The following is a 12,849-nucleotide window of genomic DNA, read 5'->3' as shown; positions in this document are numbered from 1 at the left end:
AAATATTCTATTGTTAAGGGAAGCAACTACAGAAAGCTCTTACTTGCTCAAAGGAATCAGTGCCTTTTGATGCAGAACAAAAACCAAAAATATCCCAACTACTGTCAATACTTTCAAAACCAGCATATCAAACTTGATTTTCATTAGATTGCTATTTTTTTCCACACTAGTAATTCAAAACCCAAGATCCAGATTTTATATATATATATAAATATATATATATAAATGCAAACAATTATTGTGCTTCATCTTCGGGACAAGAATGCCAAGTCAGCCTCTCCTCGTAGAAGGCAATGACAATCTGAGGACACTTCATATTCGCCTCCTTTGCCAGCACCAAGTCAGCCTCATCCGAGTCCTTCCTGTTGTGAGGGAAAAGAAACTGGTTAAACGTTTAAATTCTGTATGTTAACTGAGATCCATCCAATAAATAATAATCAAATCAAAATGAATGTTAAATGCTACTTGAGAGGATTGTATGGTGGTTGAGGTTACACTTCAATAAACTTCTTTTCTCAAGAGGCTATGCACTGTCTTTCAACTTTCACAAGTCATGGCAATCCTACCTCAGCCTGCTGGGTTTACAAGAATGAGTCAGTCACTGCGCTTGGCTAATTACATTCCACCCCACCTAAGAAACCTTTCCTATAACTTCCATAGAATTAGCCTCTAAACCTCACACTGGGGGCGGGGGGCCGCCGGGGTGTGTGTGTGTGTGTGTGTGTGTGTGTGTGTGTGTGTGCGTGTGGTGGTGGTGGTGGTGGTGGTGGTGGTGGCAAAGCCAGGCAGAACACTGAGTTGAGGCCAGGTTAGACTATATAGAGAATTCCACATAAGCCATGGTGGCTACACAGTGAGACCCTGTTTAACCTTTGCCAATTTCCACTTACCCCAACATACACACCCCCCTAACCAATATATCTATTCTCTTATGTTTTAACATACACTGTTGATATACACACTCCCCTTGCCATCATGCATATATACACACACAGTACAAAGTAAAAACACAAAAAAAAACTACAAACAACCAAAACCAAAACAAACAACAATAAAAACCCAAAATAAAATAAAAAGCAAACCCAACAAAACAATTGGCCGCACACTCACCACTTCATGAGAAACATTAATTCTCCACTGCTGTCTGTGGCACCAATTATTCGTTCAGGATCAAGACCTCTGGCAAAGCCCCTTGGTTTGTCAGCCTGTATATAGGGTTAGGTAATAGCTTAACTAAGTATCTCTGCACAGCAAATAACATAAAAATTCTTTATGAAATACAACTTTCATCAGAACTCCCAACAGTAACCCAGGAACAACTAGAACAAGAACCACAGTTTGATTTGAAAACATGCTTAGGACTGGGAACATAGTTTTATTGGTAGAGTATTTGTCTAAAATACAAGAAATCCTGGGCTTGGTCCAACACTTGGTAGCTGGAGGCAGAAGCAACAGGAATTAATATCAAGCCTGGGCTAGACAAGACCCTTTCTTAAAATATAAAATAAAAAGTCTTACTATATAGCCTAGATTAGCTCCAATTTTCAACCCTCCTGCTTCAATTTATTGACCATTAGAACTACAGCATGAGATAACACACTGAGCAATTATGCACTCTTGAAAATTAAATTTAAATGCCCATAAACCTGGAACTTTAGAGGTAGAACCTTTAGAGGGTCAAGGCTAGCCTAGACCATTTAGTAAAATCTGACCAAGGACCACCCACCAATTAAAAAAAAAAAAAGCAAGTAAATATGCAGCTACTTATAGGAGCACAAGACTGTAATTTTCAGCTCTCAGGAATTCTTTAAGATTAAGTGCCCCTTAGGCTACACAGCATGTATCTTAAAAATATACACATATAAAAAGGCCACAAGGGGCTAGAGGTGGCTCTGTGGTTAGAGCACTTGCCTTGTAGAGAACTTTGTTAAGTTCCAGCATCCACATGATGGCTTACAACCACCTCTAACTCCAGCGCCAGGGGACAACTCCCTCTTCTGAGTTCTGTGGCAGCTGTATAACTCCCTCTTCTGATTTCGGTGGCATCTATCTATGTATCTATCTATCTATCTATCTATCTATCTACACACATACACTCAGACCCCACCCCATTAACATTTTTAATGTAATACTAATTATTATTGCTGGGCATGGTGATGTAAGCTTTTAATCCCAGCACTCTGGAGGCAGAGACAGATGGATCTCTGAGTTTGAGTTCTAGGACAGCCAGGGTTATGTAGAGACCCTGCCTCAAAAACAAAACAAATTATTATTGATCCAGTACTTGGTAGATGGAGGTTGGAAGATCAGAAGTTAAAGGCTAGCCTGGGCTATATGAGACTGTCTCAAAACCATAATCGCTTTATTTTGGAGACAAGTTCTCTGAAACCTGAGCTAGCTTCAAAGTCTCAACACATTTCTCTTACCTCAGTTCCTCAAATGCTAGGATTATAGGTATGAACCATCATGCCTAACCCTGTCTTCCTTAAACTAGACATCGAAGAGACTCCTCTTTTTCATTACATGGTCTATACCCAATAGGTTTTATTTACATGCATGCTTGCATTTGTATAAACTATTATTCTTGTTTAGGTTTTTCTTTTGGTATTGCTATTTATTTTTTAAAATCATGGGTACTTTCCTGAGCACCTGTAAGTACTGGTGCTTTTGGACACCAGAAAGGGCACTTAACCAGCCTCCCCCACCCTCCCCGAAGCTAGAGTTAGACAATTCTGAGTACTCACATAAGTGCCACAAGACTAGTTCATGTTCTTTAATTACTAGTACTTGGAAACTATTATCTTAAAATTATTTATGTGTTTAATTATTTTACCTATACGTTGTCTGTATACCTTGTGTGTCCCTGGTGCCTATGGAAGTCAGAAAAATCAATGTGTTGGAGTCTTTGGAACTGGAGATACAGACTGTTATGAGCTACCAAGTGGGTGCTGGGAACCAAATGGATCCTCTGGAAGAGCAGAACATGCTCTTAACCAGTTCTCTAGCCCTCAAACGTCTGCCCTCAACTCCCTTAGGGATATTCCCTATAGACCAGGCTGGTCTGGATCTCAGCGAGACCTGTCTGCCTCTGTTGCCCCAGTATTGGAGCTAAAGCCATGCCTCATACCTGGCTGTTTTTCAATTTCTAAAACAATGAATATTGATAATTATAACCTATGTAATTTTTGAGTATAAATATTTGAGAAGTGATGATATCAGCAAACTAAAACTACTGAAGTTTCCCACCAGTGTAACAAGACTCTAAAGTCAGACTGGGTTAGAGTAACAACTTGAGCCCTTCAGGTCTAGGAAAGTTAATTAAGCGCTGTGGTTCAGGTTTATTATGTATCAGAAACAATTAGTCCCTATGTCACAGGTTTCTGGTAGTGTATCAATAGGAATTAAGCTGTTTTAGAATACTGCTGGCTCAACCTAGCTTAGGCGCTACTACAAAAGATATTTCCCTTATGCATATACTTTACTTTCAGACCTCCAGTGTAATCAACCTTGGTTCTCATCGATACAACTGAATCATTATCTACACTCAACAGGGTTGACATTATTAAGATTTAATGCCCTATACACAAAGTTCTTGTTACCTAGCTGATATGACCACACTTGAAACTCGGTCTTTTACCAACTTAATGTGTGCTGAATGCTTGTCTAATTCAGCACCAAGCAAGACCTTTCCTCCAATTATCACACTAGGCCAATAGAAAGGTAAGTACAATCTGTTTAAAGCTCAGGGTAGAGATGACCAGATCTGTGACACCATGCCTAGCTCTATAAAAGCTGTGTCCCTCCTCCCCCTTAGAGTTTACAAGGATCCCTGGTTGGAACAGCTGGAAGCATTTACCGAGGACTCTAAGTTCAGTTGCCAGCGCCTACAGTGGCAGCCCACACCAGCGGTAATTTCAGTCCCAAGGCATCTGACAGCATTATCTAGCTTCTGGGAACACTGAGCATGCAGGAGCTATACACATACACAGGCCAAGAGGGCCTCATTTGAGCTGGGTATGAAAGTGAATGCCTTTAATTCCAGCACACCAGAGGCAAAGGCAGGCAGGTTTCTGACTTTGAAGCTAGGCAGAGCTACAGTGAGAAACCCTGTCTTCAAGACACCTCACCTAGTGTTAAGCAAAAGTCAGAGGTAACAGGATGAGTGGTGCAAGGCCACACTCTGCTACATGAGACCCACCCTCAAAAGAACACTAACAAAGGGGAAGGGATAGGGAGAGGAATTACAACAAAGTATAATGGTAACTATGTATGAAAATACCATAATGAAACCCATCACTTGGGATGCTAACTTAAAGAACAAAATATGAACTAAATAAAAAGTATTCTAGCTGGAAAAAAAGTTCAAAACAATTAAAATTTAAGTCAGTGACTATTGATAAGATGCAGTCTAATGGGCAGTACTTCATACTTACAGCATCTCTCTTCTTCTTCGATTTGCTATCATCAGATTCACTGTCAGATAAAGATTTCCTTTTTGTACCATCTTTTTCTTTACCAGCTTTTTGAGAATTAAGAAATGCTTCAATTAAATCTGGACAATCTAAATTTTCTTCTGGTTCCCAAGTATTATCAGCACTGTGTTCAGTTAAAGAAAACAAAAAGTTGATTCAATTAAAACATTGCCATTACCTGGACCTGTTCATAACTATCTAGGGGAAAAATTTCCATATGACAAAGGCTAATACTAACAAAATAATAGTCATAGAAAGGAATGCCCTCCCATTTCCTGTATTACTTTAAAATGTCTACATTTCTCTTCACAACCACTTTCACATCCCTATGTGAGCAATCTGCTATTTTACCTCAAAAGCAGTTGAGTGCTAATATTTTTTCTGCTCCATAAGCAACTCACTTCATGTTAATCCTAGTTGGCCTCAAACTGTATGTAATCCACTTCTAATCCTCCTGTCTGTACCTCCCGAGTACTAGGATAAAAAGCACTCTATCAGTTTATCCCAAGGCCTTGTGCATACCAGGCAAGCCACTCTCCCAACTGAGCTACACCCCAACCCCATGTGTTTTAACTTTCTTCCTTAAAGACATTCTTAAATGTGAAATGTATTCAATTTTTGGATGGTTTTCAACTTGGGAAATGATATAAATCAAAGACTGACAAAAACAAAAGCCAAATCTAGCCTATTGCACGGTTTGTAAAGCATCAGAATTATTTTTTCCTTCTCTCTCTCTTTTTTAAAGATACAGACTCTCTGACTGGAGAGACAGATTGGCTCAGCCATTTAGAGCACTGACTGTTCTTCCAGAGGTCCAGAGTTCAATTCTCAGCAATGACATGGTGATTCACAACAATCGGTAATGGGATCTGATACCCTCTTCTGCTGTGTCTGAAGACAGCAACAATGTACATTAAAAAAGAAAAAGAAAAAAAAGATAATGTGTCGCTATACAGCCTAAGTCGCCCTCTAACTCCTAATCTTGTCTCATCTTCCACAGTGGCCTATGTTGTACCACCATGCCCAGGCCAATTTCATTCTTTTTCTAATTAATTAAGTATATAACATTTTGCCTGCATGTCAGAAGAGCACACTAGATCTCATTACAGCTGGTCATGAGCCACCATGTAGTTGCTAGGAATTGAACTCAGGACCTCTGGAAGAGGAAGGAGTCAAGTGTTCTTAACCTCTGAGCCATCTCCTCAGTCCCCCATTTTTTTTTCCTTGAAAAAAAAAGAAAAAAAAAAAAAGATTTCCAGGGCTCATTGTATGGATTCCCAGCACCTACATGGTGACTCAAAATCGTCTGTAGCTGCTACTGGATGTAACAGCCATATTCATTTAATGTATCATCTACCGCTGCCTTTGTGCCTCTCAAGCAGAGGTAGTACAGACAAGTCAATGCACACAAAGCCTAAGCCAGCTTTGGGGTGAGACTGCCACTCCTGCCTGCCTCAGCACAGAGCTGAAGTAACCATTCCCACCAAGAGCCAAAGAGTCATGAAGAAAACTAGTACCTCACAAACATGGAAGTATGACCACCTTGCACCAATTGACAGACTATGTCTTATGCTCTGGTCATAAATACACTTATAGATAGATGGAATGAGTGACTTCAGGGATCCTAGGAACAGTGCCATTACATCTTGGGCTCAGTCACTTGCTCTGCTGATACCTTCAGACCAGAACATCGGCAAAACTTAATTTGGGGAGGAGGGCCGATTTCTCAAATTTAGTGGTATTTGTGGTATTATCTTCTATACTATAAATATACAGTAAATGTTAGGTTCTTGGTCATAGACATTCAAACTCGTAATGTTTAATACAACATTAAAATGTTTTAGGAAAAGAACACATTAAGTCCTAAGTAGGAAAAGATGGGTCAGGTGGGAGAGATAAAAGGGAAGGAGAATCCACTGCAACATGCTTTGTTTAAAAATGTCATAATGACATTTAATCCTTTGTATTCTACTTTAAAAATTCTGCCTTAATGTACTTTAATTTTTAAAGTTCGCTTGTCCATAGAAATAAACTCTAAAATGCTAGGTTTCAACTGTTGCTAAAACCCTACCCTTCCTAATTTAATTTTTTAAGCGTAGGAGTGTTTTTCTGCATGTAAGCATGCATATTCACATCATGTGTGTGCCTGGTACATCATGAGGTCAGAAAGTGGTACTGGATACCCTTGAATTTGAGCTACAGATGATTCTGAGCCACCATGTAGGTGCTGGGAATCAAACCCTGGTTCTTAACCACCAAGTTATCTCTCTAGATTCCCCAAAGCCTTAAATAAACCTCAAACAAATCAAACTGGTTCACCATTTAAGCTCAGAGTAAAACTTAATGCTCTTCTAAAGCACTGTTAAAGGTACTAACTTAAGGACCGAGGATGCAGGTGGTAAAGAGTACATACAGGTAGAGCGTTCACAAAAGCCCTGGGTTTAATTCTTAGGTCCAAGTAACACAGTTGTGGTGCTGCTGCTTATGATCTGGGGAGGTGGAACCTGACTAACAGAGTTTAAGGCTATCCTTTTATAGCAAGTCCAAGGCCAGTTTGGGACTCATGGGACCCTATCACAACAGAACAAACAATAAATGCATAAATGAGGCATCGTGAACAAGTATAATCCCAGCACTTGGGAGAAGAAACAGGAGTCCAAGGCTAGTCTGTGCCACACGAGACGTCCTAGCGTAAAACGACAGAACCGTAAGAAATGAAGCACTGAGGTTTCTTACTCTGTGAACCCCTTCCACTTCAGGAAATACTCCACCTTCCCATTCACTACACGACGGTCCAGTACTTTTTCTACCACAAATTCTTCAGGCTCTGCCTCTTCAACTTTTTTACTCTTCCCATTTTGTTTCTTTCCCATTTTTTGCTAAAACAAAAGAGAAATTAAGAAAAATTTAAAACTTGTACATTTTTAAGGCCAAATTGTTCATTCATCTGACACACATATATTTTTAAGCTTTTAACCCTCTATCCCTTTAAACTTCCGTGATCCAGTGTGAGCACCTCCTAGAAAGTCAATAGACAATAAAACAAAAGTTCTGCTTCACCGATTTACACTTATAACCAAATACCCTTCACCAATACAATTAAAAAACAAAACAACAACAAAAAACCCCAACCATCTGAGAAATAAACTTATCCTTCCCCAGCTTTATTCCCAGGATTCTACATGACCAAATTACCAGACTCACCACTCATTTTAATCACAACATAGTGTCAAATCACTAGAAAACACGAGACAACAATAGTAATAGTACTTTACCAGAGAACGGCCCCTATAGGTTCACATAGAGGAATGGCTGCTCCCCAGGCGGTAGGGAGAACTGTTTGAGGGTTATGTGGTCTTGTTGGATGAGGTACGTGGGGGCAGGGGGCGGGGCTGGCTGGGGTGGTGGTGTGAGGGTTGGGTGGTGGGTACTTAGAGGTTTCAAAAGTCAATGTTGTTGGCATTTAGCTCTTTCTTATACTTGTGGATCAAACACAACCTGTTAGCTACTACTTCAAATGTCATGCCTGCTGCCATCTTCTCAGCAGGATGGTCATGGCCTCACCCTCTTCAACTGTAAATCTTTCTTTTTTATTTTTTTGGTTTTGAGACAGGGTTTCTCTGTATAGCCCTGGCTGTCCTGGAGCTCACTTTGTAGACCAGGCTGGCCTCGAACTCAGAAATCTGCCTGCCTCTGCCTCCCGAATGCTGGGATTAAAGGCGTGCACCACCACGCCTGGCTTTCAACTGGAAATCTTAATAAACTTTCCTAGAAGTGTCCTTGGTTATGGGAGCTTTTTACAGCAATTATGACTGGAGTGTGATAGTTAAAAACAAGCAAGCAAGCAAACAAACAAACACCAAAACAACAAAACCCCAAGACAGGGTCACGTGTAGCCCAGGCTAGCCTCCAAATTCACTATATAACTGAAGAAGACCCCTAATTCCCATTCCTCCAGAATCTATACCTCAAGTATGGATGGCTTGCTTCACAACACCCCACTAAATGATTGGTCTAAGTGCAGCAAGGTAGACCTAAAACTTCAGCCCGAAGACATCCCTTTCCAATATCAATTTATAAAATTAGATCCCAAGGATAAAAATGAACTGTAAAGTAAAATCAGAGTTCTAGCATCAACTACAGGCTCAACCATGGGGACCACAAATAAACTAAAAGGGATAAGACTGGTTTCCCCATAATTATTACATTTAGGTAATTTTCCCGACTACTTAACAAAGCTAAAATATCATCACTGGTTTATTTTTTCCTTCTAGGGTCTAAGCTCACTCTGAGGAGGGGCATGAGGCACACACTCGTAGCACCCAGGAAATAGAAATACATTGACTATCATGGGTTCAGGGCCAACCCAGGCTTTAGAGAAAACCCTTGTCCCACAAACCAAAAATGTCTCTTTTTTATTCTATCAGGGGTGGATGGATTTGCTAAAGAAGTGCTTTTAAAAACCTTGAGATGGTTAGAAGTCCCCATGGGATACCAAAATAACCCAATATAGTATGCCCAAGCGTTTCACCTCCACAACAGTGCTATGCACCCTTTAAAATGTTTGAGACAGTAGCCCAGTCTAGCCTTTAACTTGCAGTGATTTTTCCTGATTCAGCTTCTCTCAGTGCTGGAATTATAGGTATGCACCACCATGCGTAACTACAGATGCTACTTAAAAAACTTTTAAAGGAATCACAAAAATAAACCCCTATCAAATGCCTAGTCCCTCAAACCATCACCAAGTGAAGGATCACACAGGAAAAAAAAAAATTCAACAGCAGCACCTCAAAACCAGGGTACTCAGTCCATCAGTATCTAGGGCCATACCTACACTCACAGCATCCCCAGTTCACCAGATCATTCATGCTTATCACTGTACTGGGTCATCTAAGAGTGACCATAAGGGCTTCTGATTACAGAATCTAGTCCACTTTGCAGACCAGTGGAAGTCATGCACTATATGACGTAGAAATAGCCTCTTGCTCAGTTTGGTCAGAAACTCAAGGATCAAAACCCATGTTTTGTTATGCACACCTCCACATGATTGAGATCAATGTGTCCTAATTAATGTAGAAACCACAACTGTAACTTTCACTCTTTTGACATGAATCTTTTTCTAGATGGGGTCTTGGATGCAGCCCCGACTACCCAGAATTTTGGAATCCGGGCTAGCCTCAAACTCAAGGCAATCTGCTTGCTTCAGCTTCTCACAGGCTGGATCACAAACACACACCTTCAGACCCATTTCCCCTCCCTCCTTTTTTTGGTTTCTCTGTGTAGCCCTGGGTGTCCTTGGACTCGCTGTGTAGATCTATCTACCAGCCTCTGTCTCTGGAGTACTGGGATTAAAGTTGTGGGCTACCACTGCCTGGCTGACCCAGTTTTATTTATTTTAAATATAACTTGACAAAAATAAATTTGTCTAACTTACTAGAAATCCCAAGAAAACAAACACTGGATTTAGCAACAGTCAGAAATCGCTTAAAAGAAACAGAATTGATCTAACAGTCTTAGATCACTCCTGGACAGTTTGTAATTCTTGCTCATGGCAATGTGAGCTGTAACTAACTCACTCTCTGTGCACTAATGAATGCTCAGTGTCTCCAGAACAGTACAGCTTCAAGGGTAATCATGCCAACCCACACGCCTTTTATAGAGCTGCCCATGACTCTTCCCCCCATTCAGTTCACTAACAATATTATGGAGTAGTGGGCAGCTCCTGTGTGGAAATCAAGGCACACTCTGGTGGAAACTTGTTTTTTCTTTCCACTTTTCCTTGGGGTCTGGAGATTGAGCCGTTTTATAATCCACAAACATGCATTTTTGCCTCAAAAACATCCAGCAAAAACTGTACAACACTTTTTAAAAAACAAATGCATCGTGATTCTCCTTAAGGAAAGCCTTATTTTAGCATAACTCCTTTTTCTTTAGAATGCTGATAAATACACGGACTTAGGTAGGCTGACTTCTAACAGCAATTCACCCACTTATGATGGGATTAAAGGAAGGTACAACCATGTCCACCATGGGCTCTAGCTCCCCCACCCACACGCCCAGAGAGGGTTTTTTTATGTAGCTCTGACTATTCTGGAACTCACACACTGCAGACCAGGCTGGCCTCGAACTCAGAGATCCACCACCACATGGTTTCTTAGTTGTAATTTTTAAAGAAAAAAAAAAAATCCTTCAGTTAAGATTCTTACGTTCTAGGTTTTCACAAACTTACCAATGTAGTTTTATTGGAGGCCATTTTTTAAATTTAATCGGAGACTTGAAGAGCTATTGCAAGAAAAAAAAATGTAGGACAGTTAAAATTTCATGACACACAAAAGGCAACTACAAGTTTTGTGTGGATTTCAACATGTAAATTTCGGGTAAAAATGCAGGAAAACAGTGGAGTTCCCGTGTTATTAGTATGTTACTAATAATTTCAGTATGTTATATTCTCCCAATCCAAATAGAATTTTAACAATTTCGGTGTTTATTTTGGATGAAAGGAAATGACTATCTTTTGTCGGCAAATTACCATAAGATCTTTTTCTTTAGATTTCTGAATACTCCAAGGAGCTCATTTAATTCCATCCTTATTTTTTCAGAGGCCCTCCCTGTTCAATCACGGTATAAAAGGAACACATTAAGATGTCCCAGTTCTATTTTCTGGCCTTTTTTTTTCTTCTGGGGTGGTGGTGCGGTAATTACTCTCTATAGTCCAGTCTGGGCTTCAACGTCTGGCAATCCCCTGCCTCAAGCTCCCAAGTACTGTCCTGATATGGATAGGAGGAATCGACCTCCTTCACGCCCGCTCCCCTTCGAGGAGGGCTCCTTCCCAGCTCCATTCCCGCGTCGGGAGCCCGTCCCCCACCCGAGAGCGCGGGCCTCGTGGTCAGCGCCTCCGCGGGGAGAAACAAAGGCGGCGGCGGGGGCTCAAGGGCACTGCGCCACGGGCCCGCGCCTCCCCCATCCGGCGGCGGCCACGTAGTCGGGAGCGCGCCGCAGCCCGGAGCCTCGGGCCTCGCAGCTGCAGAGCCTGAACCGCTCTCTCCCTGCGGGCCTGCGACGAGGCTGGGGGAGGGGAGGCCCGCGCTTTGTCTGGAGTCCCGGCAGCTGTCATCCGGCTCCCACCCTCATGCACAATTGTCCCATCTCCCCCACGCACCAGCGCGGCGCCCGCCTCAGCGAGGCCCTGGCCGGTTTCCCGCAGCCCGCGGCCCACGGGGCTCGCAGCCTCCCCTCAAGCTCGGACGCACAGAGCATCCTAACCCCCACCACATGCGAGATCGAAAAAAAGCAAAGGCACGAACTTCACCGCTCCGATGCTCAGGGCCGCGGATCCTGCAGAGTCTCCCGCCTGCGCGCTTCGGTTCAGCCACATCCGAGGGGAGGGGGCGCGGGCAGCTCCTCCGGGGGGGAGGGGGAGCACCGCCCACGCCCTGGCCGCGCGGGGCCCGCCGGGAACGCTTCCTGCGGGGGGCGGCGCGCGCACTGCTCGCCGTCCCCGGCGTGGCGCCCAGGGGGTCTCCTGGCTGGTGGGGAAGGCAGGCGGGCGGGCGGGCGGGCGGGACCGCGGAGGCTTCTCTGCGTCCCCGAGCGCGCCAAAGCGGGACTCCACCCACCTCCTTGCTCGGATCTCGAGGGCCGGGGAGATAAACAGCGGGGTTCTTTAAGCACCACCTCTCACTGGGCGCGGGATCCCAAGGCTTGTGGCATCGGGGGTGGTACTTGGACTAAAAGTCCTTCTGGGAGGGACCGAGTGAGAACCCCTTTGGGACGGGTAGAAATATTTGTGTGGCTCGAAACTATTTGTGCGGACGGGATTGGCAAAGGCGTAGCTGCAGAGAGCACGCTTGGGTGGAGAGGGCCGCACGCCCCAGCGCAGGCCTAAGCCCCTCCCGACGGCGTTATTTCAAACTGCGCGACCGTTTCTCGGCTCCCTACGCGGAGGTGGGGGCCGGACCTAGTTCCGGACGTAGTAACACGCGGTGCGCGAGCCTTCCGCAATTCACGGAACACAGTTGCGCAAGTGATGTAAAGCAGTCCCGCTGTACCTAAAGGGGAAGTGTCACGTACTTGGCGTAAGGAAAGTGTAGGCCCTTCCCGCCATTGGCGGCGGTTAGGACGTTTACGTAACGGCGTGACGTAAGCGGAGACGCGTTAGTGGGGGGAAGGTTCTAGAAAAGCGGCGGTCTCGGCTCCAGCGGCAGTAGCAGCGGCGCCGGTCCCGTGTGCAGGAGCTCCTTTGCGGCCCAGTTTCTTGGCCATCGCCTGCTCTCTCCACAGCGTCAGGACGAGTCCCGTGCGCGTCCGTCCGCGGAGGTCTTTCTCATCTCGCTCGGCTGCGGGAAATCGGGCTGAAGCGACTGAGTCCGCGATGGAG

The 12,849-nt window shown here is 43.7% G+C and overlaps 1 protein-coding gene across 1 annotated transcript; it reads right to left on the bottom strand.

Annotated features, from left to right (window-relative positions):
• Positions 1-6: 6 nt before the first annotated feature.
• Positions 7-12,002, bottom strand: Cbx3 (chromobox 3). Its single transcript, XM_021165462.2, has 6 exons — positions 11,777-12,002; positions 10,702-10,754; positions 7,209-7,351; positions 4,434-4,596; positions 1,111-1,205; positions 7-362 (listed from the first exon to the last, which is right to left on the bottom strand). Exons 2-6 carry the CDS (start codon positions 10,723-10,725, stop codon positions 236-238), a joined length of 552 nt encoding a protein of 183 aa, XP_021021121.1. The 5' UTR covers positions 10,726-10,754; positions 11,777-12,002; the 3' UTR covers positions 7-235.
• Between the last annotated feature and the right edge of the window lie 847 nt (positions 12,003-12,849).

Source organism: Mus caroli, chromosome 6 (genome assembly GCF_900094665.2).
Source record: "Mus caroli chromosome 6, CAROLI_EIJ_v1.1, whole genome shotgun sequence".
Classification (NCBI taxonomy): domain Eukaryota; kingdom Metazoa; phylum Chordata; class Mammalia; order Rodentia; family Muridae; genus Mus; species Mus caroli.
The sequence above is the reverse complement of the archived record's forward strand: the minus strand, read 5'-3'. Positions and strand labels throughout refer to the sequence as shown.